Genomic DNA, 24,265 nt, shown 5'->3' on the forward strand with positions numbered 1-24,265 from the left:
GAAATACCTTTAAAATAATGCTCTTTAAACTGTAGGTAGTTGTGTGGCATTTGTACAAATATGATTAGAATATTATAAAACTTTCAGTGTTGGTCGCAAAACATTCTTAAAAGTGGGTCGCACTCGCAGAAAGGTTAAGAACCGCTAGTGTGGATAGTTCCACACAAGGATAGCTGGTGTATGTTGATATAACAATGCCAACGTCAAAATTATTTATTATAGCACCATTAAAAACAACATAGTTAAAATAGAAATAATAATAACAATAAAATAACCTAAGATTGTAACTGTTACATAGTGATATAACAAATTCAAAACTATCTGTATGACTGGTCAAATGCCAAGGAAGAGAAATGTGTTTTTAACTTTTTTATTTGAAAATAGTTAAGGTAGGAGCAGTTCTAATGTATAGAGGGTCACACTCAGGGCCAGCCACAGCGAAAGCATGACCACCCCTAAGCGTCAATATAAGTCTGGGAACTGTTAGAAGCACTTGATCACATGACCTGAGAGTTCTAGAGGCATTATGAACAGATAGAAGCTCCGTAAGGTATGAAGGAGCTAGGTTGTTCATAGATTTGTAAACTAGTAGGAGTGTTTTATAATCAATTATGTAGCACACCGGTAACCATTGTAGTGAATCAAGAAAAGGGGCAATGTGTTTGCACTTCAGTGTACCCATCAGGAGTCTGGCGGCAGGATTCTGGACTAATTGTAATCAGGCCATAGATGTCTGATTAATTCCAGTGCATAGGGAGTTGTGATAAATCAGATGAGAAGATATAAAAGTATATGTCATGTTTTGAAGATCCTTAAAAGTTAGAAACGACTTGACCTTAGAACATCGAATTTCAAATGAAATCATTCAGAAAACACATCTCTCAACTCAACTCAGTTTTATTTGTGTAGCGCTTTTAACAATGGACATTGTCCCAAAACAGCTTTACAGAAATACATCAATTCATGATATAGATTTTAAATGTATGAATTCATCCCTAGTGAACAAGCCAGAGGTGACAGCGACACATCACTACTAATTATAAATAAACACTTGGTGCTATGCATGTAGTCTGTGTCCCTGACCAGAGGTAGTTTGTATTACATATTTCTGCAGATTGTGCAGAAAAACAGCAATAAAATCTGCAGACAAAAAAAAACAAAAACAAAAACAAAAATATCATGGGGTGGCTTGGCGGTTAAGGCTCTGGGCTACTGATCAGATGATCGAAGGTTCAAGCCCCAGCACTGCCACTGTTGGGCCCTTGAGCAAGGGCCTTAACCCTCTCTGCTCCAGGGGCACTGTATCATGGCTGACCCTGTGCTCTGACCCCAAGTTCATAACATGTTGAGGTATGTGAAGAAAACAATTGGGCTGTAATGTATATGTGATTAATAAAGACTCATTATCAGATCACAAACATATTGGAATAAATTTATACAGTCCAGTGATAAAATGTTAGTGGTTTTTGTGCCCTACTTGGTCCATATTGAAACTGACATTGACTATAAGAACAATGTTTAAGGTCATCTTGACCCACCTAAAACCTCATTTCTGCATATATGTCAAATGAGAATTTTATGAGTGTTCTGCCTCAATGAGTGGCACATTGTAACCTCCATGTCCTGTGATTGAATCAAAGGAGCTGAAAAAAGGGCAAAATAGATGGATGAATCAATCCACTGTTCTATGTTTCTGATTCAGTGACCTATCAGGACAAGGTTAGCGTGCCTGGAATTCTTGGGTTTTTTGGGGTGGGTGTGTAGGGTGGAATGACAGTAAGACAGGAGTTGTTTGTGAGAACAAGAAATCACAAACAATATAATTGTATCAAGGTTTCCTAAGTTAATTTCATATGTACATAAGTATTTATTGAGTTATATTGTATGTTTACCTGACAGCAATGCGACTATTGTCAGCTACCAATCTATTCAATATGAGTTTGAATAAATATGCTACTAAAACATTTTGCTTTCCAAATATTGTAATTTGTGTCTAACATCTGAGCTGTAATACCAGTACACCAGAAATAATGGCCGTGATTATAACATTGTAAATGAATACTAATATTCAGTAACAACATCTAAATATAAGATGATTCTGTATATTTGTATTTGTTATGTGCATATATTTAGGTTATTTCATGCAAATGAACTAGAATGGCATATTCATTATAATGCACATTCAGAATATCAGTTTAAACAATAGCAAATATATGATTCCACATTAGAACTGATCACAAGATATTTTTCTAAATCACCATATAATAATATTTCAATTTACATGTTACCTATTGGAGGACAACTTATGTTTATTAGGATCTTACCATTCATGAGTGACATGTATATTTGTTTATTTTGGATAGCTAGAGGACATTGAAATTTTTAGGAAACAACAAAAAAAATCCTTTTTTATTTTATTTCTAGAAAAGACCCCATTGTCTGAAATTTGCCTTTTGATACCAGTTAGGTGTCGTTCACATTTTATGTCTAATTATTGTATCTACAGCTCAACAACCCTGTGCTCTTAACTTTTCACAAGGTCTCTTTCAGGGGATACCATAGCACCTCTCCATTTCCATTGTCACTGATGTAGTTATTACCTGTTTTTACCTGTTTTTCAGTCACTTTTTCCATTTTACAGTATAGGATTTTTAAAACTTTTGCTGTGTTTTGTGTTTGTACAGTGCAGTAATAGACAGACAAGTGATGAGTGTACCTGACCTATAAAGTGAGTCTGATTCTGATGTATTATTTTAACTTTGTAAATTCTTCCTACCTGTGAGATGCTGATTCTGTGGTTAGCCTAAATTAAAGGATCCTCTTAATTACATATCTTCAGTGTGAACGAAGGTTTTTCAAGAAGTTTATTTTGCAGTGCATCTTGTTTGTGTTTTATTCTGGGGTCAGTGAGCCATTTTTGTCACATCTTTGAGAAATATTATCCTGTTGCAAGATCAAATGACAACCTGCTTTATTCTCCTACCAGAGGAAGTCAAATTTGGCTCCAAAGTTCCTGGAACATGAAACAGGATGCCTAATGTTATTAATCGCAATATGACCCCTTTAGCATTTGAAAGCCAAACAAAAACTGCTATCAAACTTGATGGCTATGAGGTCTAATATGATTAGACTTATATGTGACCAGACTTCTTTTTATGCCAAACTTGTTTTGGTTTCAGACTGACTCTCACATTATCTCCAAGATCTTAGGTTCAACTTGCATGACAGGTTAAATAAAATGGCAATTGAACACCGTCATTCTAGTGTCAGGTTGACTGCCTGCAAGCCCATGCCTGCATCATCTTATTTAAAATAGCAAATAATGCAATCACATGTTTAAACATCATTACAATAATAACAACATGTTTTAAGACAATATATTGAAGTGCTGTAAATGTAACATGATTTTTCATATGCGGTTATAGGTGAAAATATATGTATGTATACAAACAGTATATACTGCACCAGCAAATGTGGTAGCATTGAAGCATTTTTTCCACATTTTCATTGTTTCCATAAATAATCTCATAAGATATTATTTCATATTGAATACCCTATGTAAAATGGCTGCCATTTCTACTGGCACTCAATTAGTCCCCATTTCCACTGTCCATGACTTTAACAGTAATACATATAACCTTGATGTCATCTGTTCATAGTCTCAATAGCTGGGGCTGTGGATACTGTGATATAAGGAAACTTAAGAGAAAAAAATTCATTCAAAACTCCATGCATGAATGCACATGATCCTGAAGGCACTCCAAAATTATGTTAGCTCGCTGTTATCAGATTTTGTAGAACCAACAATTAAACAGACACAAAATTACAATGTAAAATTAAATTGTATGTCCGGATTTCCTTTAAGCTGCTTTGTGACAACATCCAATCTTATAAGCAGTATACAAATTAAATTGAATTAAATTTGGCTAACTCAGGCATAAAGACTGAATGCAAGATTTTGACCCCTTTTTTTCTAGAACAGATCCCAGGATTAATGGACTTTCATATATACAGGCACACACATTAATTTATTTATTATTCTTTCAATGCTATGTCAACATCAATGGCTATTTTCATGGCAAGATCAAGGAAGACACAACAGTACATTCTATAAATTCTTACAGTATTGCAACTATAAAATCTTACGCTACAATCGTGTCAACAGCAGAAGCTATATGAGGTCCTTCACGTTAATATTCAATAAGAATTCAAGGATTTTTCCTGGTGAGACTACAGGCACACACAATAATAGATACTTTTATTACACAGACTCAACAAAAGGTTAAATTTACAACCCTGAAAGTTTATTTACCTTGCCCCACTGGGGGAACTTTAAAAGGTTTATGAAGGTTCTCCTTTAGGAAGCAAACTCAACCATCCAAAGAGTCCTTAAGGAACCTTATATTTAAAAAAAAAAGGGTGCAGAATAATTATATTAGCATAATTAATTTGCACAGATTTTGTATTCGCTAAATCTAATTCAGTAACAGTATGTTGCCATTAAATGTACCTCTTCTCACATAGTAAACTGTCCATAAATTCTTTCCCACTAGTTTGGGTGGCTCAAACCCAATTAAATTTTGTGGTGTACTTTTGTCACCATCTAGAGGTGACATTAGCATTATTTTTTTCAAACTAAAGTTATCAAGAGCATAAGTAATGGATAAGATTACATCATTTGAGTCAAATCATTTACACTGATTTTATGTTGATCTTATTGACTCATATTGATCTTTAATTTAAACTGATCTTGTGTTTTATACTAAATGTGAACTTTTCACTGTAAATTATGTTAGACACAATAAACACTTGGTTGCTTGAGGTTGTGCTTAGAACTTTTCTAGGTCATGGTCTGTATACCATTAATAATAAAAGAGCACTTTATTTTGTGAGAAATATAATTATTTAAGAGACAAATTATCTCCAGTAACCAGCCATGTGCTATGAAGAGTGGACAGTAGCTTTAGGTTTAGAGACAAAGGGAAAAGTCATATGTCATTTACTTTCCCTCTTCCATGGAGAAAGTACTAAAAAAAACAACCACAGAAAACATTAAATACATTAGACTGCAATTATTAAAAGAATTTTTATTTTTCTTTAATGGATAGATGAATTCAAAAGATGAATATGAGATGAAAGATCAGAATTTCAGATTTCATTCCTGATATTTACATCTAGATGTGTTAAACACCTCAGAACATGGGACCTGTTTGAATCCATACGTTTTTCAAATGATGTTGGATTCATTTTTGATCTCAAACCCAATTATCTTCAGTGTATCGGGAAATTCAGAGGGGATTGCATGTGAAAACTTAACAAGTGGATGTAAATTAATAAAACAGTAAAAACAACCATTGTTTTTCATTGCATTTTCCAACAGTGACTCATCTGGATCTAAAAGTGTTTTACCTGTTATACAGCCAGAAATGTACAATTGGCTTTATTAAATATTGATCTCCCATGCCCCCATTACACATCATAATGCAAGCTCTCAGAACTGGATTAATCTAGTTTGTGTATGGCACAACAATAAGGCCTGTGGCTACTAACTAGCTGGGGGCTTTCTGTCCCATTTCCTTCCAGCTCTTCCAGAGCATTAGACCCTGACTCTTTCCCTTGGTGACTATGAAGCGTGGTAGTTTATAACCATTAAACTGACCTACACCATCATCTCTGCCCATAGCCAATAGCATTGACACATTTCCTACAAGAGAAATAAGAGACACAAAACCTAAATTAATTATGAGTTACAAAAATACACAAACACAGACACACACACAAACACTATCAAAGTCAAATGGTAATGACTAGACGACTGGGTCAGGGCATGTCCAAAACAAACTAATTTTAATGTTATGTTTTTAAAATAATATTACATATACACGCACACATTATATATATATATATATATATATATATATATATATATATATATATATATATATATACACACACACACATATATACATACATATATATATATATATATATATATATATATATATATATATATACACACACACATATATATATATATATATATACATATATATATATATATATACACACACACACACACACACACACACACACATACATATATTATATATATGTACAGTCTAGTCCATAATTATTTGGACAGTGATATTTTGTCACTTTTTACCTTTCAGTTTTAATTTAAGGGGTTTAACAAAAATATTGCAAATATTGCATGATGCAATCATGTCCACATGGTTCCAAATCTCAAAGGAATGTTTTCAACATCTTGTGGAATCCATGCTATGAAGAATTGAGGCTGTTTTCAGAGCAAAGGGAGGCCCTACTCAGTATTAGCATAGTGTTCCTAATAAAGTGCTCGATGAGTGTATATTTCAGACTAATAATATCACTGGTGTATAAGAGCCATCTGAAAGGAGAGAGCATGTGTTACAACAGTTACAATCTAAGAGCAAGGTGAAATGCTATTACCTGTGTTGTATGATGTCAATGCTTTTCCAGTCAGGCTGTTAATAATATTTTTCACAGCCACCCCGGCATGAAGACCAGCATGATAGGCCATCTTAGGTTCATTCACATTAGCACAGTCCCCAACAGCATATATGTTGTCAAAGCCAACCACCTGCATGTGTTTATTCACTTTCAGGGCACCGTTCTGTGCCAGACACCCACCTGAAGCATGAGTAGACACACAGCAAACAGAGTGAAGGTGAGGAATATAGCAGTCAAGGTACTGGGAATGAGAGACAGAATATAGCTGCTTATTCACTCAATAATCCATGTTACAGACATTACTTTATATACACAATACAGATCACAAAAATTACACAAAAAAATGTTAAATTAGATTATTTTTTTTATTTTTATTAACACCTAATTTTTTTTACCATTGTACCATTCATTGTACCAGTACCAAAACATGCTGTTGCAATGACCCTCAATGACTTCCGCCCTGCCGTGCTCACTACCTTCATTGCCAAGTGTTTTGAGAGGCTGGTCCTCTCTCACCTGAAAACAACACTAGACCAAACACTAGCTCAGTTCGCCTACAGACCCAACAAGTCAACTGAAGATGCCATCACCTCAGCTCTCCACTCCTCCATAACTCACCTGGACAATAGCAACACCCATGTCAGGATGCAATTCATTGATTTCAGATACACACACACACACACACACACACACACACACACACACACACACACACATATATACTGTCGCGACGGGCAGAGATCCGGTGCACACAAGAGGGAAAACGCTCCTTCTCCAACTGCCGCACCGGCACGACGTGGGCAGCTTCCTGACGAACATTCCGCCAGCCGGAAGGACCGCCGCGGCAGGGCGGGACTGACGCGACGCCGGCCAGCGATTGGCGGATCCAACGGGGACGTCCCACCACTCAGGCGACGGCAGAGGAGGATAAAAGGGCGCGCTTCCGGCTGGGAAGCGGAAGAGAATATCGTAGCGTCAAGACGGACTCCGTGCGTGTTTGCAGCGATTCGCAATCTCCGATCACGACGGTAACCTCACGCCCCACGCTAATTTCTCTCTCTCCCTCTCTCTCTCTCTCTCCCTCTCTCCAGGAGGCGCAAGCGCGGACGAGACCGCCGGATAGTGAGAGTCGCACACACGGAGGACGCCGGCCCGGGAAAACCCCCGCCCCGCCTCGGGAAAACCCCCGCCCCGCCTCGGGAATCCCGCCTCCGCCACGAGTAGACTCCGCCGGCCGTCACGCCTTCACAAAACCCCGCACTCATCCACTTATAACCCATTCACCTCACCCTAGCCACAATAAACCACCGCTTGCAACCATCCTTCTGTCCCCTGTGAGTCTGTACGCCGCCCTTCCCCGGGCTAATTCCTCACAATATACACACATATATACATACATACATACACACACACACACACACACACACACACAGTGCTATATGCACTTTTGGTTACATTCTAACTACATTTCATTGGCTCTGTACTTGTACTCTGCACAATCTATCATTTAAGTATTCTAATTAATATAAATGCCACATTTATACAAAATCCAATCTCATTTGTTCACATATCCACATAGAAAAATCATCTGACCTAAACTGGACCTGTATGCATCTGAACTGATCTTGATCCCTGTACAGCAAATAACAAGGTCAACAGTGAACTGCTCATTCTTATCCGTCTTGATCACGCTGCCCTTCAGGGTCACATTCAGTGTCAGCTCATCAAGGTTTAAAACTTTCTGTCCTATATTTGGAAAGAAAAGTTAAAAAGAATTGGAAAATTAATTTTGGACTAATCAATTATGCTATAAACATCAACAGAATCCATTTATATATACAGTCATGTAAAAAAAAATAAGTACACGCCATGGATATTGTTGGCTTTTTTGACATATTTGGACAAGCACACATTTGATCCTCTTTGAAACAGTGCCTGTTAATAAAGTTGATGTACTTGAACAAAACCACAAGGACAAATAGATTTTTCAATCATTTATTCAACAGAAATATCAATAGATGTGATAGTCTTCTGTGGAAAAAGTAAGTACAACCTTGGCCTCAGAAGCTAGTATTGCCCCCTTTAGCAGAAATAAGTTCTTGTAGGTGTTTTGCATAATTGTCCAGCAGGTTTCCTGGGATTTATGACCACTCTACCATGCAATATTCTTTCTGTTGCAGTATGTTTCAGGATTTTCTTGCATGTACAGCCCATTTAAAATCCCCCATAACATTTCAATAGGATTCAAATCCGGCCTTTCCGTAATCCACCATTTCTTCTTTTTGAACCTTTACTTGGTGGATTTTCTAGTTTGCTTAGGATCATTATCCTGTTGAAAGGTCCACTTTCGATTCAACTTCAACTTTCGGACAGATGGCCTCACATTACAGTGAGGGAAAGAAGTATTTGATTTTGTACGTTTGCCCACTGACAAAGAAATGATCAGTCTATAATTTTAATGGTAGGTTTATTTGAACAGTGAGAGACAGAATAACAACAAGAAAATCCAGAAAAACACATGTCAAAAATGTTATAAATTGATTTGCATTTTAATGAGGGAAATAAGTATTTGACCCCCTCTCAATCAGAAAGATTTCTGGCTCCCAGGTGTCTTTTATACAGGTAACGAGCTGAGATTAGGAGCACACTCTTAAAGGGAGTGCTCCTAATCTCAGCTTGTTACCTGTATAAAAGACACCTGTCCACAGAAGCAATCAATCAATCAATCAGATTCCAAACTCTCCACCATGGCCAAGACCAAAGAGCTCTCCAAGGATGTCAGGGACAAGATTGCAGACCTACACAAGTCTGGAATGGGCTACAAGACCATTGCCAAGCAGCTTGGTGAGAAGGTGACAACAGCTGGTGCGATTATTCGCAAATGGAAGAAACACAAAAGAACTGTCAATCTCCCTCGGCCTGGGGTTCCATGCAAGATCTCACCTCGTGGAGTTGCAATGATCATGAGAACAGTGAGGAATCAGCCCAGAACTACACGGGAGGATCTTGTCAATGATCTCAAGGCAGCTGGGACCATAGTCACCAAGAAAACAATTGGTAACACACTACGCCGTGAAGGACTGAAATGCTGCAGTGCCCGCAAGGTCCCCCTTCTCAAGAAAGCACATGACCATGCCCGTCTGAAGTTTGCCAATGAACATCTGAATGATTCAGAGGACAACTGGGTGAAAGTGTTGTGGTCAGATGAGACCAAAATGGAGCTCTTTGCCATCGACTCAACTCGCCGTGTTTGATGGAGGAGGAGGAATGCTGCCTATGACCCCAAGAACACCATGTCCACCGTCAAACATGAGGGTGGAAACATTATGCTTTGGGGGTGTTTTTCTACTAAGGGGACAGGACAACTTCACGGCATCAAAGGGACCATGTACCGTCAAATCTTGGGTGAGAAGCTCCTTCCCTCAGCCAGGGCATTGAAAATGGGTCGTGGATGGGTATTCCAGCATGACAATGACCCAAAACACACGGCCAAGGCAACAAAGGAGTGGCTCAAGAAGAAGCACATTAAGGTCCTGGAGTGTCCTAGCCAGTCTCCAGACCTTAATCCCATAGAAAATCTGTGGAGGGAGCTGAAGGTTCGAGTTGCCAAACGTCAGCCTCGAAACCTTAATGACTTGGAGAAGATCTGCAAAGAGGAGTGGGACAAAATCCCTCCTGAGATGTGTGCAAACCTGGTGGCCAACGACAAGAAACGTCTGACCTCTGTGATTGCCAACAAGGGTTTTGCCACCAAGTACTAAGTCATGTTTTGCAGAGGGGTCAAATACTTATTTCCCTCATTAAAATGCAAATCAATTTATAACATTTTTGACATGCGTTTTTCTGGATTTTTTTGTTGTTATTCTGTCTCTCACTGTTCAAATAAATCTACCATTAAAATTATAGAATGATCATATCTTTGTCAGTGGGCAAACGTGCAAAATCAGCACGGGATCAAATACTTTTTTCCCCTCACTGTATCTTCAAGCATTCTTTGATATGATGCAGAATTCATAGTTGAATCAATGAATGCAAGCTGTCCAGTCCCTGAAGCAGCAAAGCAACCCCACTCCATAACATTTCCACCACGGTGCTTCACAGGTGGTATGAGGTGCTTCTCCTGAAAAGTTGTCTTTGGTCACCACCAAACATGTCTGCTGTTACTGTGGCCAAACAACTCTATCTTTGATTCATCTGTCCAGAGTGCATTATTCCAAAAGGCCTGTACTTTGCCTATATACTCATTGGCAAACTGTAGTCTTGTTCTAATGTTCTTATTAGACAGCAAAGACTTTTTCCTGGCACGCCTCCCATGCAGCTCAAATTTATGCAATCTCTTTCTGGTTGTAGAAGCATACACTTAGACACAAACAGTTGCAAGACTAACTAGCAGATCCTGTGGTTAAATTTTGGGGGTTTTAGAAACTTATTTTTCTTCATTTGATGGTCTAGTCTTGGGCTAAATTTGCTGGGACAGCCAATCCCGGTCTAATTTACATTCGTTTGAAATCTACGCTACTTATAGATGATTTTCCTTACAGTGGAATGATGCAATTAAAATAATTTGGAGATCTTTATAAATCCCTTGCCAGACTCATAGGTATCCACAACCTTTTTCTGAAGGCCTTATAGAACTCTTTAGTTCTTGGCATGAGGATACTACACACCTCAATAACAAAGGGAGCACCAGACACAATATATGAGAGGGGTACAAATAAGACAGGCTCCACCTGTACACCCTAAACAGGTTCTAATCACAGGTACCCAATCTTAAACACCTGATTCAAATTTTATGGATTTGAAGCTGTTATAAATGTAGGGGTGTACTTACTTTTTCCAGGTTACTGATCTGTTTTTTGTTCATTTAAATCGTGGAAATTACTACAAAATGTAAATTTTATGTGTCATTTGATACCTCTATCAACTTTAAATGTTTACTTCTCCAAATATGTCAGCAAATTTCGATAGGGTTTACTTATTTTTGCGTGATTTTATATATATATATATATATATATATATATATATATATATATATATATATATATATAAAAAAAATCCACCACTCAGGCGACAGAGGAGGAGGATAAAAGGGCGCGCTTCCGGCCATACAGGAAGAGAAAGACCGACGGTGATGAGACAGAATCTGTGCGTGCTCTCCAGCGGCCTACAGACGGGCAACGCGGAGCACCCCAGTAATATTGATCCACGCCGACCACAAACCTCTCTCCCTCTCGCTCTCTCTCTCGCCTCTCTCACCCTCCGAAGGTGTGAGCGCGGACGAGGCTACCGGGCGGTGAAAACACACACACCGGTAGATGACGGCACGGAAGGACACGCCCTCAAGAAGGTCACGCGACAGCCACACCCCCACGGACCCCCCCCCACGCACTCACACACACACTGAGTTAAAATAAAACACCCTTAACCCCTGCATTCCGTCTCTTGCGGGTCTGTGCTCTGCCCTTCCCCTGAGCTAACTCCCTACACTGGTGGAGGATGCAGGCATAGGAGCCCAGACTCACCTGCAAACGAGCACAAAAAAAAAAAAAAAAAAAAAAAAAAAAAAAATAGGGACCCTGAGAGAGAGAGAGAGAAAAAAAAAAAAAGAGGAGACAACCATGGATCCCACTCTAAAGCACCTGCTGACCCAGCAGCTCACCGAGAGCCTTCAGGTCACCACCCAGGCGCTGATTGGCCTGAGGACGGAAACCCCGCAGCCACCATGCCCCTCCCCAACCCGGGCCGCGAGATCCGCCACCTGCCCCCCCCCCCCCTCGGCCCCGATGAAGATCTTGAGGTGTACTTTGTGATCTTCGAGGGTATTGCCCGCCGGGAAGGGTGGGATCGCGATGACTGGCCTCATGCCCTCGGCCCCCTGCTCACGGGAGAGGCGCGGATGGCCTACTACGCCCTCGAGCCAGAAGAGGCTGCCGATTATGCCACCATGAAGGAGGGGGTCCTGGCATGGTATGGGCGAACCCCCTACCAGGCGGTGAAAGACTTCCATCGCTGGACTTATCGGCCGGGGGCCCGACCACGCGGCCAGCTGAACACTCTCCTCCGGATCACCAAGAGATGGCTCCGGCCGGATCAGCATACCGCCGCGGAGGTGACAGAAAAAGTGGTGGTCGACCGCTTCCTGAGGGCGTTACCCCGGGCAGAGCACCAGGCAGTGGGGGCACAAGCCCCGACCACGCCCCAGGAGCTCCTGACAGCCCTCGAACGAGCCATGGCCACCCTGGAGCTCGGCCAGGGTGAGCAGCCACCCCTCGACCAGCCCTGCGGTGCCCCTGGCCCCCGGCCCAACCGCCAGTCTCGTCCCTGCGCCTGGAGGGCTCGCCAAAGATTGCCCGTACCTGGAACCCCCCCGGACGAGCCCATGCCTACGGAGCCGGAGAGGATCAGGGCCCGGCCGGCCTTCCTGGCCCAGGACCGCGGAGAGACCTCCACAGAAGGTAAGACCCCCCAACCCACTAACCCTCTGTGGTCTGTCTTTTCCCAGGTGAACTGGGAGGGGAAGTTTGGACGGGAGCAGAAGGAGGACGACCATCTGAAGCACTGCTGGGCCCAGTTGCGGCTGATAGAGGGGGTCGACCAGAGCCCCGACCTGAGACTCCCAGCTTCGTACTTCCTCGTCCGGAATGGGCTCCTCTACCAACGGGCCTGCCGCCGCGGGGAGCAGGTGGACCTACTGGTGGTGCCCAAACCCAGGACACCCACCGTCATGCACCTGGCTCATACACATCCACTCGGCGGCCACCTGGGGCCACGAAACACCCTGGAGAAGCTGAGAGATCGTTTTGTGTGGCCCGGGATGGACGCGGATGTCCGGGCCTTCTGCCAGCAATGCCCGCTGTGCCAGCACACGGCTCCACGGCAGCCCCCCCCCCCGGCTCCCCTTATCCCTCTACCTATCATCAGCGTCCCCTTCGAGCGAGTGGGCATGGACCTCGTGGGCCCCCTACCCAAGTCTGCCCGGAGCCACGAGTACATCCTCGTTATCGTGGACTACGCCACTTGGTACCCCGAGGCAGTGCCGCTGCGCAAGACCACCTCCCAGAACATTGCCAGGGAGCTGGTACTCCTGTTCAGTCGGGTGGGGATTCCAAAGGACGTCTTGACCGACCAAGGTACGCCTTTTGTATCTAAACTAATGGCCAACCTGTGTCGATTGTTGCAGGTGAAGCACCTCAAGACGTCGGTCTACCACCCCCAAACCGACGGGCTAGTTGAGAGGTTTAACCAAACTCTCAAACGGATGCTGCGCCGGGTGGTGGACGAGGAGGGGAGGAACTGGGACCTCCTCCTCCCCTATGTGCTTTTCGCCGTCCGAGAGTGCCCCCAGGCGTCCACAGGCTTCACCCCCTTTGAGCTCCTGTTCGGCCGGCGCCCGCGGGGACTGTTGGACGTGGCACGCAAAGCTTGGGAGGAGCAACCGTCCCCCTTCCGCTTGGTCGTCGAATATGTGCAGGAGATGCAAGCAAGGATCGACCGGGTAGCTCCCATAGTCCGGGAGCACATGCTCGCTGCGCAGGAGGAGCAAAGGAAAGTGTACAACCGCCCAGCACAGCCCCGAGAATTCTGGCCAGGGGACCGGGTCCTCCTGTTAGTGCCCAACAGCGCCTGTAAGTTCCTGGCCTGGTGTCAAGGCCCATATACAGTCCTCGAGCGCCGGGGCCCGGTCAACTACCGCCTGCAACAGCCCAGTAAGCGTGCGGATGGGAAGCTCTACCATGTAACCTCTTGAAGAAGTGGATAGAACCGGCCCCAGTAGTATCGGCGTACGCAACCCGGGACTTGGACCCTGGCCAGCGTACCTTGGTCGGGTTAGGGGAGGACCTCACCCCCGCCCAGAGACAAGAGCTCACCGAGCTGACCGACCAGTTCTCGGATGTGTTCTCGGCCTCCCCGGGGATGACCCAGCTGGTCCAGCATGAGATCAAAACTCCCCCCGGCGTAGTGGTGAGACAACGGCCCTACCGTGTCCCAGAGGCCCGACGCAAAGCCATTGGGGAGGAAATTAGTCGGATGCTACGGGACCACATCATAGAGGAGTCCAGCAGCCCCTGGTCCAGCCCCATCGGCGTCGTGCCAAAGCCGGACGGAAGCATGCGGCTGTGCAACGACTTCCGGAGATTGAACCAGGTGTCCGAGTTCGACAGCTACCCCCTCCCCAGAGTGGACGACCTTGTCGAAAGGCTAGGGAGGGCCCGGTTCATATCCACCTTGGACCTGACCAAGGGCTACTGGCAAGTTGCGCTAGCGCCGGAGGCCAGACCCAAGACGGCCTTCAGCATGGCCACCGGCCACTGGCAGTACCGGGTTCTCCCTTTTGGGCTACACGGGGCCCCCGCCACGTTCCAGCGGTTGATGGACATCCTCCTGCGGCCCCACCGCACGTTTGCCGCTGCCTACCTGGACGACGTAGTCATCCACTCCTCCACATGGGACGACCACCTGTTCCATCTTAGGGAGGTCCTGAGGGCGCTCCGGGAGGCCGGCCTGACGGCCAACCCCAAGAAGTGCCACCTAGGGCTGACTGAGGCCCAGTACCTGGGGTACCGCATTGGCCGGGGAATGCTGAAGCCACAGGCGAAGAAAGTAAAGGTCGTAAAGGATTACCCTCGTCCCACGTCAAAGAAACAGGTACGGGCCTTTTTGGGGTTGGCGGGGTACTACCGGAGATTCGTGCCTAACTTCTCTGCTGTAGCTTCCCCCCTCTCAGACCTCACGAAGAAGGGTCAGCCAGACCGGGTCAGGTGGTCAGCCGATGCAGAGAGGGCCTTCCAGGCCCTGAAAGGGGCCCTCACCAGCGCGCCGGTACTGCGTAATCCGGACTTCGACCTCCCATTCACCGTGCACACTGATGCGTCCGAGACCGGGCTCGGCGCCGTCCTCTCGCAAACCTTCGATGGGGAAGAACACCCGGTCCTCTACATCAGCCGGAAGTTATCCCCTGCGGAGAAGAAGTACTCAGCCATCGAGCGAGAGGCCCTGGCGATAAAGTGGGCCATCGAGGAGCTGCGGTACTACCTGGCTTGCCGGCACTTCATCCTCGTCACGGACCACGCCCCCCTGCAGTGGATGGCCAAAGCCAAGGACACAAACGCCCTGGTAACACGCTGGTTTCTCGCCTTACAAGACTTCTCGTTCCAGGTTAAGCACCGGGCGGGGGCCCAGCATGGCAACGCAGATGGGCTCTCGCGACGAGATGCACTCTGGGCCCACCACCGAGCGGCAGTAGGCTCGGAGCTGAGGGGGGGTACTGTCGCGACGGACCGACAGCCGGCGCGCATGAGAAGAAAGGCGCTCCTTCCCCAACTGCCGCACCGGCACGAAGCGGACAGCCTCGTGCCAAACACACCAGCAGCCGGAAGGACCGTCACGGCGGGGCAGGGCTGCTGACGCTACGCCGGCCGGTGATTGGGGAGTCAGGCGGGAAAAATCCACCACTCAGGCGACAGAGGAGGAGGATAAAAGGGCGCGCTTCCGGCCATACAGGAAGAGAAAGACCGACGGTGATGAGACAATCTGTGCGTGCTCTCCAGTGGCCTACAGACGCGCAACGCGGAGCACCCCGGTAATATTGATCCACGCCGACCACTAACCTCTCTCCCTCTCTCTCTCTCTCCCTCCGAAGGTGTGAGCGCGGACGAGGCCACCGGGCGGTGAAAACACACACACACCGGTAGATGACAGCACGGAAGGACACGCCCTCAAGAAGGTCACGCGACAGCCACACCCCCACGGACCCCCCCCCCCCCACGCACTCACACACACACACTGAGTTAAAATAAAAACACCCTTAACCCCTGCATTCCGTCTCTTGTGGGTCTGTGCTCTGCCCTTCCCCTGAGCTAACTCCCTACAAAATATATATATATATATATATATATATATATATATATATATATATATATATATATATATATATATATATATATATATAAAGAGCTGCAACACCTAATCGATAAAATCAATAATAATCGATTATGAAAATTGTTGTCAATGAATCTCATTATCGATTAGTACCTCTCTTCCGAAAACACGCATTGGAGACTAAATACTGAAGTTGTGTCCCAAATGACGTACTGTACACTTATACTATGTATTATGTACACTACCGTCTAGCATATGAATTTTAGAAAGGTAATATCGTCTCAAATGGAACATTAGCATTTTTTTTACTAACTGGAAGTATAAGCCGTTTCCCAGTCAGTGACACACGACGTCATACGCACGTAATGTGACTTCGATAGCTTTAGCAGACACCCAGAGTCACCGACAATGACTTTCTTCAGTTTACTGTTTATGTCAGCGTTACCTTTTATTCCCAACATGAACTCAGTCAGGAGGAAAGTGTGCGACCGAAGTCCTCTAAGACAGGGTAGCATTTTATATTAAATACTGTGAAGAAAACTGTAACCTGTAAACTTTTCAAAGCGGAGATTGTGTAGCACGGAAGCATTACGGTGCTGCACGAGCACAAACATGTTTATATACAAAATGCTAAACTGTGTGCAAGGGCTTGGGGAAACTGGTGCAAGTTGCTAAAAACTTTAGTTTAATTCCAGTTTATTGACATTATATGTTGTATTTGCTTGGTTGCAGTGTAACTTCTATCGTTTATTATAACGGAAGTGATCTATTAGTAAGGAGGCCGTGTTGCTCCTCACTCGTGGTGTAGACATAGTGATACACAGTGCAGCGCAATTAAGATCTGTAATGTCTAATTAAAACACTATGATCAAAAGTAAACAAAAGTAAAACAATATACCTAAAGGCAGTGAGTAACAGAAACCATAAGGTGTAGTGAAAGCGAGTTTTTATTATTAATTTAGGACTGTAGTTTAATTCAGTGCTTTTTGCGCATACATAAAAAATAATGCATAAAAACTTATATACAATATAAACTAATATATAATTATTTATTTTATTCATTTATTTTAGTTTATATTGTATATAAGTTTTTATGCGTTATTTTTAAGGAATATTATTTTACTTGTGTTTACTTTTGATCATAATGTTTTAATTAGACATTACAGATCTTACTCGCGCTCCCACTCTGTATCAGTGCGTCTACACAGCTCGTGATCAGCAACGCACCCTCGTTACTAACACATCACTTCCGTTATAATAAACGACAGAATTTACACTGCAAGCGGGCAAATACAGCATCCATCCATCTTCTACACCGCTTTATCCTTTTCAGGGTCACGGGGAAACCTGGAGCCTATCCCAGGGAGCATCGGGCACAAGACGGGGTACACCCTGGACAGGGTGCCAATCCATCGCAGGGCGCAATCACATACATTCATACACTACGGACACTTAGGATGAGCCTACCATGCACGTCTTTGGACACACAGGGCCACGGTGGGAATCGAACCCCCAACCCTGGAGGTGTGAGGCAAACATGCTAACCGCTAAGTCACCGTGCGCCCACCAAATACAGCATATAATGACAATAAACTTAAATTAATCGAAACATTTTAAGACACTTGCACCAGTTTCCCCTGCCCCTTACAAGCAGTGGAGCATCTTGGATATAAACATAACGTTGTGCTCGTGCACCACTGTTTGATCTCCGCTGTGTTTAATATAAAATGCTCCCTGCCTTAGAGGACTTTCTTCCTCAGTCACGTGATGATTTCGCCTCCATCTGATGGTGACTGAGGTCATGTTGGGAATAAAAGTTAACCCTGACAGAAAGTAAACTGAAGAAAGTCATTGTCCATGAATCTGGGTGTTTGCTAATGTTAGCGTGCGTATGATGTCATGCGCCGTCACCTAGAAGTGGCTAATAGTTCTGGTTAGTAAAAGAAAACCGCTAGTGATATATTTGAGATGATTTTACCCTTCTAAAATCCACACACTAGATGGTACAGTGCACAGTGCTTAGTGTACAGTACTTCATTTGGGACACAACTTTAGTATTTACTCTCCGAAGCGTGTTCTCAGAAGAGAAGTAATGTAATGAGTAAATCTCCCCCGTCCTGTGCGCAGACCAACTAATCGATAATGAGTTGACAACCATTTTCATAATCTATTATTATTGATATTATCGATTAGTTGTTGCAGATCTGGAAAATACACACACACACACACACACACACACACACACACACACATTGAGGCTCCGATTATTTATTCGATTAATCGGACAGACAGGGGACTTTTAGTGCCATTTAAAAAAAACAACATTTAAAATAAAATCCACAAACTGAATGTTACAAATACATACATACATACACATATATACATACACACACACACACACACACATATATATATAATATTATATAATATAATATATATATTATATATATATATATAAAATATATATATATATATATATATATATATATATATATATATATATATATATATATATATATATATATAGATCTGAATATTCCTCATCATGTACTTTGCCTGTATGCTAAATCAGAGCTATCATAAAGATTTACCTAGAAATAATTCCACTCCCTTCTCCAGCAGTACCTGTCTGGCCTCTTCTCTTACACTGGGGAGCAGCTCTGAATCAGCCAGGGCATCACGTGAGTGAATAAGAATTACCTGTGTTTGGAAAATTCCTTAATTTGTGTTTATAGTTTTATTATTTACCATAGCTTGATGTTGATAGATTTTATCCAGTAATAATGATGTTTTCCCCCAAATTGCATTAACCATACAAACAACATTTCTTCATGTTTTGCAGAGAATTGAAACAGAAAAGGGGCATTAACACAAGAATGTCATTTTATATATTGTCTACATAAATTATTATTAAATGCTTTATATAGTGGTTTGATTAAGGTCTTTCTGGAACAAGGATAATTACCTTCTTGTTTGGATATTCTGTCCTGATTTCAGCAGCCATTTCCACCCCAGTGGCTCCACCCCCAATCACAAGCACTGAGTCAGCTGCCTGGACCTGAGAAAGGAGACTATACTGAATTGTCTTCCTGTTTAGACAAATCCTGTTTAGTAGATAACATCACAAGATATATTTGTAACAGAGTTACAGTAAACTTATGAACAACAACAAAATTAGTATGACAGTTGAAAGGTCTACCTCTTTAACAATATCTTCATACTTCACAATTGCTTTCTGGTAGGAATCCACAATGTTGCATTTCCCAGGAAAAGGTCCATCTGACCCAGTGCAGAGGATGAGGTGTGAATAACTTACTTCCTGTAAAACGTTAAACACTGTTTGGTTTCCAATACCATCATTGCAAGATAACACCTTTTTTTAAAAAAAGAAAAAATAAATAAACACCTTTCCATTGTCGAGCACAACAAATTTTTCTGTAGTGTCTATTTGTATCACACGCCCCTGAAGGAAATTCAGTCCAAATGTGCTTTTGTACGGAATAAAGGTTTGCTTGGCAAAGCCTGTTTTAACATAAACCATTGATGGTTAGACATTAAAATAATGTAAATATATCTACCATAAAAAATGGTACATATCTTTAAATAATTTTAGTAAGAATACAATACATTACATTTAGTTGTTATGTTGTTTAACATACCACTTTGAACTGAAGCACGCAGTGATGCAACATTGTGATGAAAGGCGTCTAATGGGTTAATCAGCATAAAGGGTACCCCGTGACTTTTGAGATGCTGGGCAGCTGCAATACCACCAAACCCACCACCAACAATCACCACATGGACCTTCTCCTCAAAGGACAACTGACCCCCCATAGTGTGAATCTGCAATGCATAAACATCAATTAATGACCCAAATAAAATACAACATTTGATCTTTTGTTGAGACATTCATATTGAAAGGTGGTGATTCATATTGAAAGGTAATTTGCTTTAATGGAAACCTATTCTAGGTTTACAGTGACATTCACTTGACAGATGTATAGCAATTTACATTCACACATTAATGTTTCAGTGGCCCAAAACCGACTTTACCTGAAAGTGACAAAAATCTGTTTATTTAAAGTGTTGCAAACACAAAAATAAGATTTTAAAGTTAGATTGAAGACAATTCATATGTGGTCTATGATCCATACATACACAATCTCAATGTGTGGCCGTGCAACTGAGAACATCAGCCCAAATTAAGAGACCATCTCTAAAGTTACATACGACATTGGTATACACGTTTCTAACTTCAATAGCATTTGAAGGGAATGACTTACAGTCATATAACCAACTGTATACTATTCATGAAGGTGTCAGCTATAACGCACACCTTTTAGATTTTTGATATTTAATAAAGTATTAAATCATATGTAAATTTGACATGAATTTCACTACCAAATGGGCTCATGCACAAAATATACCATAATTTAAAGCTCAATAGCATTTGAAGGGAATGACTTACAGTCACAAAACCAACTGTATAGTATTAATTTAGGTGTCATCTATGGAGCACACCTTTTAGATTTTTGTTATTTAACCCTACAATGCACGAACCAAAAAACCTACACAAACTGACATTTTTGGTAACTGAGTGCAATTTTTTGAAAACTGTACATAGGAACTGTGTACAGTTTAATTTATTTATGTACATGTTCTGACAGATTGTGGATGGGAGCCAAAGGAATTCAACATTATTTACAGCATTTCCAGTCAACTTTTTGAGCCCTGTTGAATTGCTTCAATGACATGGAAAGGCACATCACATGGAACCACCTGCAGTGGTGACATTCAATCTGAAAAAAAGATAATAGTAAACTTATCAAATTGCTCAGTAATCAATTAGTTTTTCTTTCTTTCTCTCTCTCTCTCTCTCTCTTTAAATTGTGGTATATTTTGTGTATGAGCCCATTCGGTAGTGAAATTCATGTCAAATTTACGTTATAGCTGACACCTTCATGAGTACTATACAGGTGGTTTTATGATTATAAGTCATTCCCTTCAAATGCTATTGAAGTTAGAATCGTGTTTAACAATGTCGTATGTAACTTTAGAAACAGTCCCATAATTTGCGCAGATCTGTGAATATCGAACGTCCAACGTCAAGATAACTTTATGCCAGTAATAAACACAACTGCTTTTCCTCGGCCATTGTCCTTATAGCTGAAGCGCTGTAAATTATACCATTTTCGTCTAGAATCGTGTTTTTAAAATCGTTCAATCAGACCCAAAAGAGAGTGTAACCTATTGATAACATGCTTACCTATTCGAATCGCACCAACTTCCAACAGACAATAGTCTACACAGATCTATGTAGTCTACAAATCAGAGTATCGCTGATCGTTGAGATTCCCCATCCACGTCCCTTGCCTGATCTTTAGCACGCATGCGTCACAGTTTACGGCGCAAGTCAATGCTCCGCGCATGCGCATTGACGTCACGTCGCCTATCTTGTTATATAATCACATATTAAATAAAATTCCTAATTAAGCTACCTAATTTCCATGAAAAATGTTTTCATTTGAATTGTTAAACAAATAAATACTGCTGTTATTAAAATATGATTTGCTTGGGTTACTGATGCTGTTCCTGTCATAAGACATTTAAAAGGCTCTATTTAAAGGGTTACTGATGCTGTTCGTGTCATAATATATTGAAAGTCACAATTCATCGCCTAGCTGTTGCACATCCATAAAAAATAGTGGTTGGGCGAATTTGTTTCTCTTTCTCATCCAAACCCTGTAGCCTACTAGAAATAAATGAAGACTAGTATATTAATATATATCCATTGTCTCACTGAAGGTGGCTTCTTACAATGTGTTCTACTATATAAATATCTTATAAGAAACTAGTTTACATGCGTATCCTTAGCTTTAGCTGCAAACACTGGCTTAAAAAAAGGGATTAAAAACACCACTTCTTTCTTAAACATAGACACCTTCAGTTTACAGAGAGAGAGAGAGAGAGAGAGAGAGAGAGAGAGAGAGAGAGAGAGAGAGAGAGAGAGAGATGATGATGATGATGGGGCAGTTACATTAATTTGAAAAGCTTTAAAATTGTGTTCATTTCGAAATGCGATGATAGCACTGCGCATGTGCGTTGCGGATCGCGCGAGGCAGTGCAGTTGAAAGGCGCTGGGGGAGGTATGCGGGTTGGGGATCAAAATCAGCTGTGGTCTTCCGCATTTCTCTGCGAGAGAGTGCGTCGTGTGTCACGTGTCCCCGGAGGGCGGGTTTTACGGGTTTCCCTACAATGTGCTCTAACTGGCTCTTCAACAACAGTTAAAAGTTTGTTTTGAATGACACAAACGCAACATCACATTGTGGAAATCCAGGAGTGTCATTTTGCCCCCCAGTCTGGTTGTTTTTTACGTCCCAGAACAACTTCACTTGAAATTCAAGTACTTTATATGTCATGTACAGTTTTACAGTGTACTATTCTTGTAGTGAGTTTCTTAACTGCAAGTTCCAAGACTGTGCAAACATTACATTACAAAGGGCAAAGACACATAAGCCACATATGACACATAAGACATACTAAAGTGTGCAACAGTGCAGGACACACAATGCAATGACGTGTGTGATGTATGTGCTGTTGGATTGAATGATATGTTAGAACAGTCTAGGTCAGGGGTGTCCAATCTTATCTGGAAAGGGCAGGTGTGGATTCAGGTTTTCATTCCAACCGAGCAGAACCCACATCCGAGTCTAATGAAAGACAAGATCAACTGATTAAACAGGTAGAATCAGGTGTGGATCCTGCTTGATTGGAATGAAATCCTGCACCCACACCGGCCCTTTGCGGATAAGACAGCACACTTGGTCTTTGTAGGTGCAGCTTGGTGTGTGAGTGTGTGTCAATGAAATGGAGATAAAGGTAATTATGCCAGATTGGAGGTCCCATGCAGAGCGCGAACCACTTGTGGAAAGTAGCTCCTCCTGAAACACTCTGTGTTCTCATGCTGCAGTAGCATTTGTCTACATTTGGGTGACTGTAGTCAATGATTGTCCTATACTTCTCTCTGTATCACCAGATGCAGTTGTCCTGGCAGATGTTCCTCAGTGGTATGCTAGGTTGACCACACCAACCTTTCCTTGGCTTTGTGGTCCAGACCAAACTGACATTGCTTGTCAGAATGCTTTCAATATTTCTCCTGTAGAAAAATTTAACGAAGCGAGAGGGCAATCTGAACTTCCTCAGTCTGTGGAGATCTCAGTCTTCCTCAGTGTTGCCTCCCCCTTTCAGGCTTATTACACCTACCTTATTTATAATTTTATTTTACATTTTGGTAAGTATAGACTGTTAAGTTGCGGCATTACTGAGTCCGTGAGCACATACCCCTGCCTGCCACCTTCTCTATCCAATCATTACAACAGTAAGACAAGGGAGAAATAAGAAGTAATAAGATAGGAAAGGAAAATTGGGGGATAATAATAATAATAATAATAATAATAATAATAATAATAATAAGAAGAAGAAGAAGAAGAAGAAGAAGAAGAATTACAACAACAACAATAATCATCATCATCATCGTCGTCGTCGTCATCGTCGTCATCATCATCATAAATAAAAAACAACAACAGCAATAAAAATCAGAGAACCAGATAGGAGAGACAGTCTATCTCTCAGTGAAATATTTCCTGCCCTGGAAGTTAAGCTTACATGCAATTGTTACATGTAAAAAGTACATGTAAAAGTTCGGATTCTCTAACTTTTAGCAGCCAAGGACTATTCTAGTGAAAAATTACAATGATTTCTTATGATTTTTAAGTAATACAACCCATGCAAGCTATCTTTTGCAGTTACTGAAGCCCTTAAATCTTCTAATATGAACCTTCCATCCACAGAAGCCAAACCAAATTATTATAAGGTTTTTATACCTTCTAATCAATCA

The 24,265-nt window shown here is 42.2% G+C and overlaps 1 protein-coding gene across 2 annotated transcripts; it reads right to left on the bottom strand.

Moving 5' to 3' along the window:
- Positions 1 to 5,078: 5,078 nt before the first annotated feature.
- aifm2 (apoptosis inducing factor mitochondria associated 2) lies at positions 5,079 to 21,788 on the bottom strand. Of its 2 annotated transcripts, XM_017463480.3 has the most exons (9): positions 21,635 to 21,788; positions 20,028 to 20,211; positions 19,775 to 19,890; positions 19,568 to 19,687; positions 19,334 to 19,426; positions 18,960 to 19,068; positions 8,083 to 8,235; positions 6,469 to 6,669; positions 5,079 to 5,704 (listed from the first exon to the last, which is right to left on the bottom strand). In XM_017463480.3, exons 2-9 carry the CDS (start codon positions 20,200 to 20,202, stop codon positions 5,550 to 5,552), a joined length of 1,122 nt encoding a protein of 373 aa, XP_017318969.1. In that variant the 5' UTR covers positions 20,203 to 20,211; positions 21,635 to 21,788; the 3' UTR covers positions 5,079 to 5,549. The 2 variants fall into 2 exon arrangements, with proteins under 2 accessions (XP_017318969.1, XP_017318970.1); XM_017463481.3 differs by lacking the exon at positions 8,083 to 8,235.
- Between the last annotated feature and the right edge of the window lie 2,477 nt (positions 21,789 to 24,265).

Source organism: Ictalurus punctatus, chromosome 3, assembly GCF_001660625.3.
Source record: "Ictalurus punctatus breed USDA103 chromosome 3, Coco_2.0, whole genome shotgun sequence".
NCBI classification, from domain to species: Eukaryota; Metazoa; Chordata; class Actinopteri; order Siluriformes; family Ictaluridae; genus Ictalurus; species Ictalurus punctatus.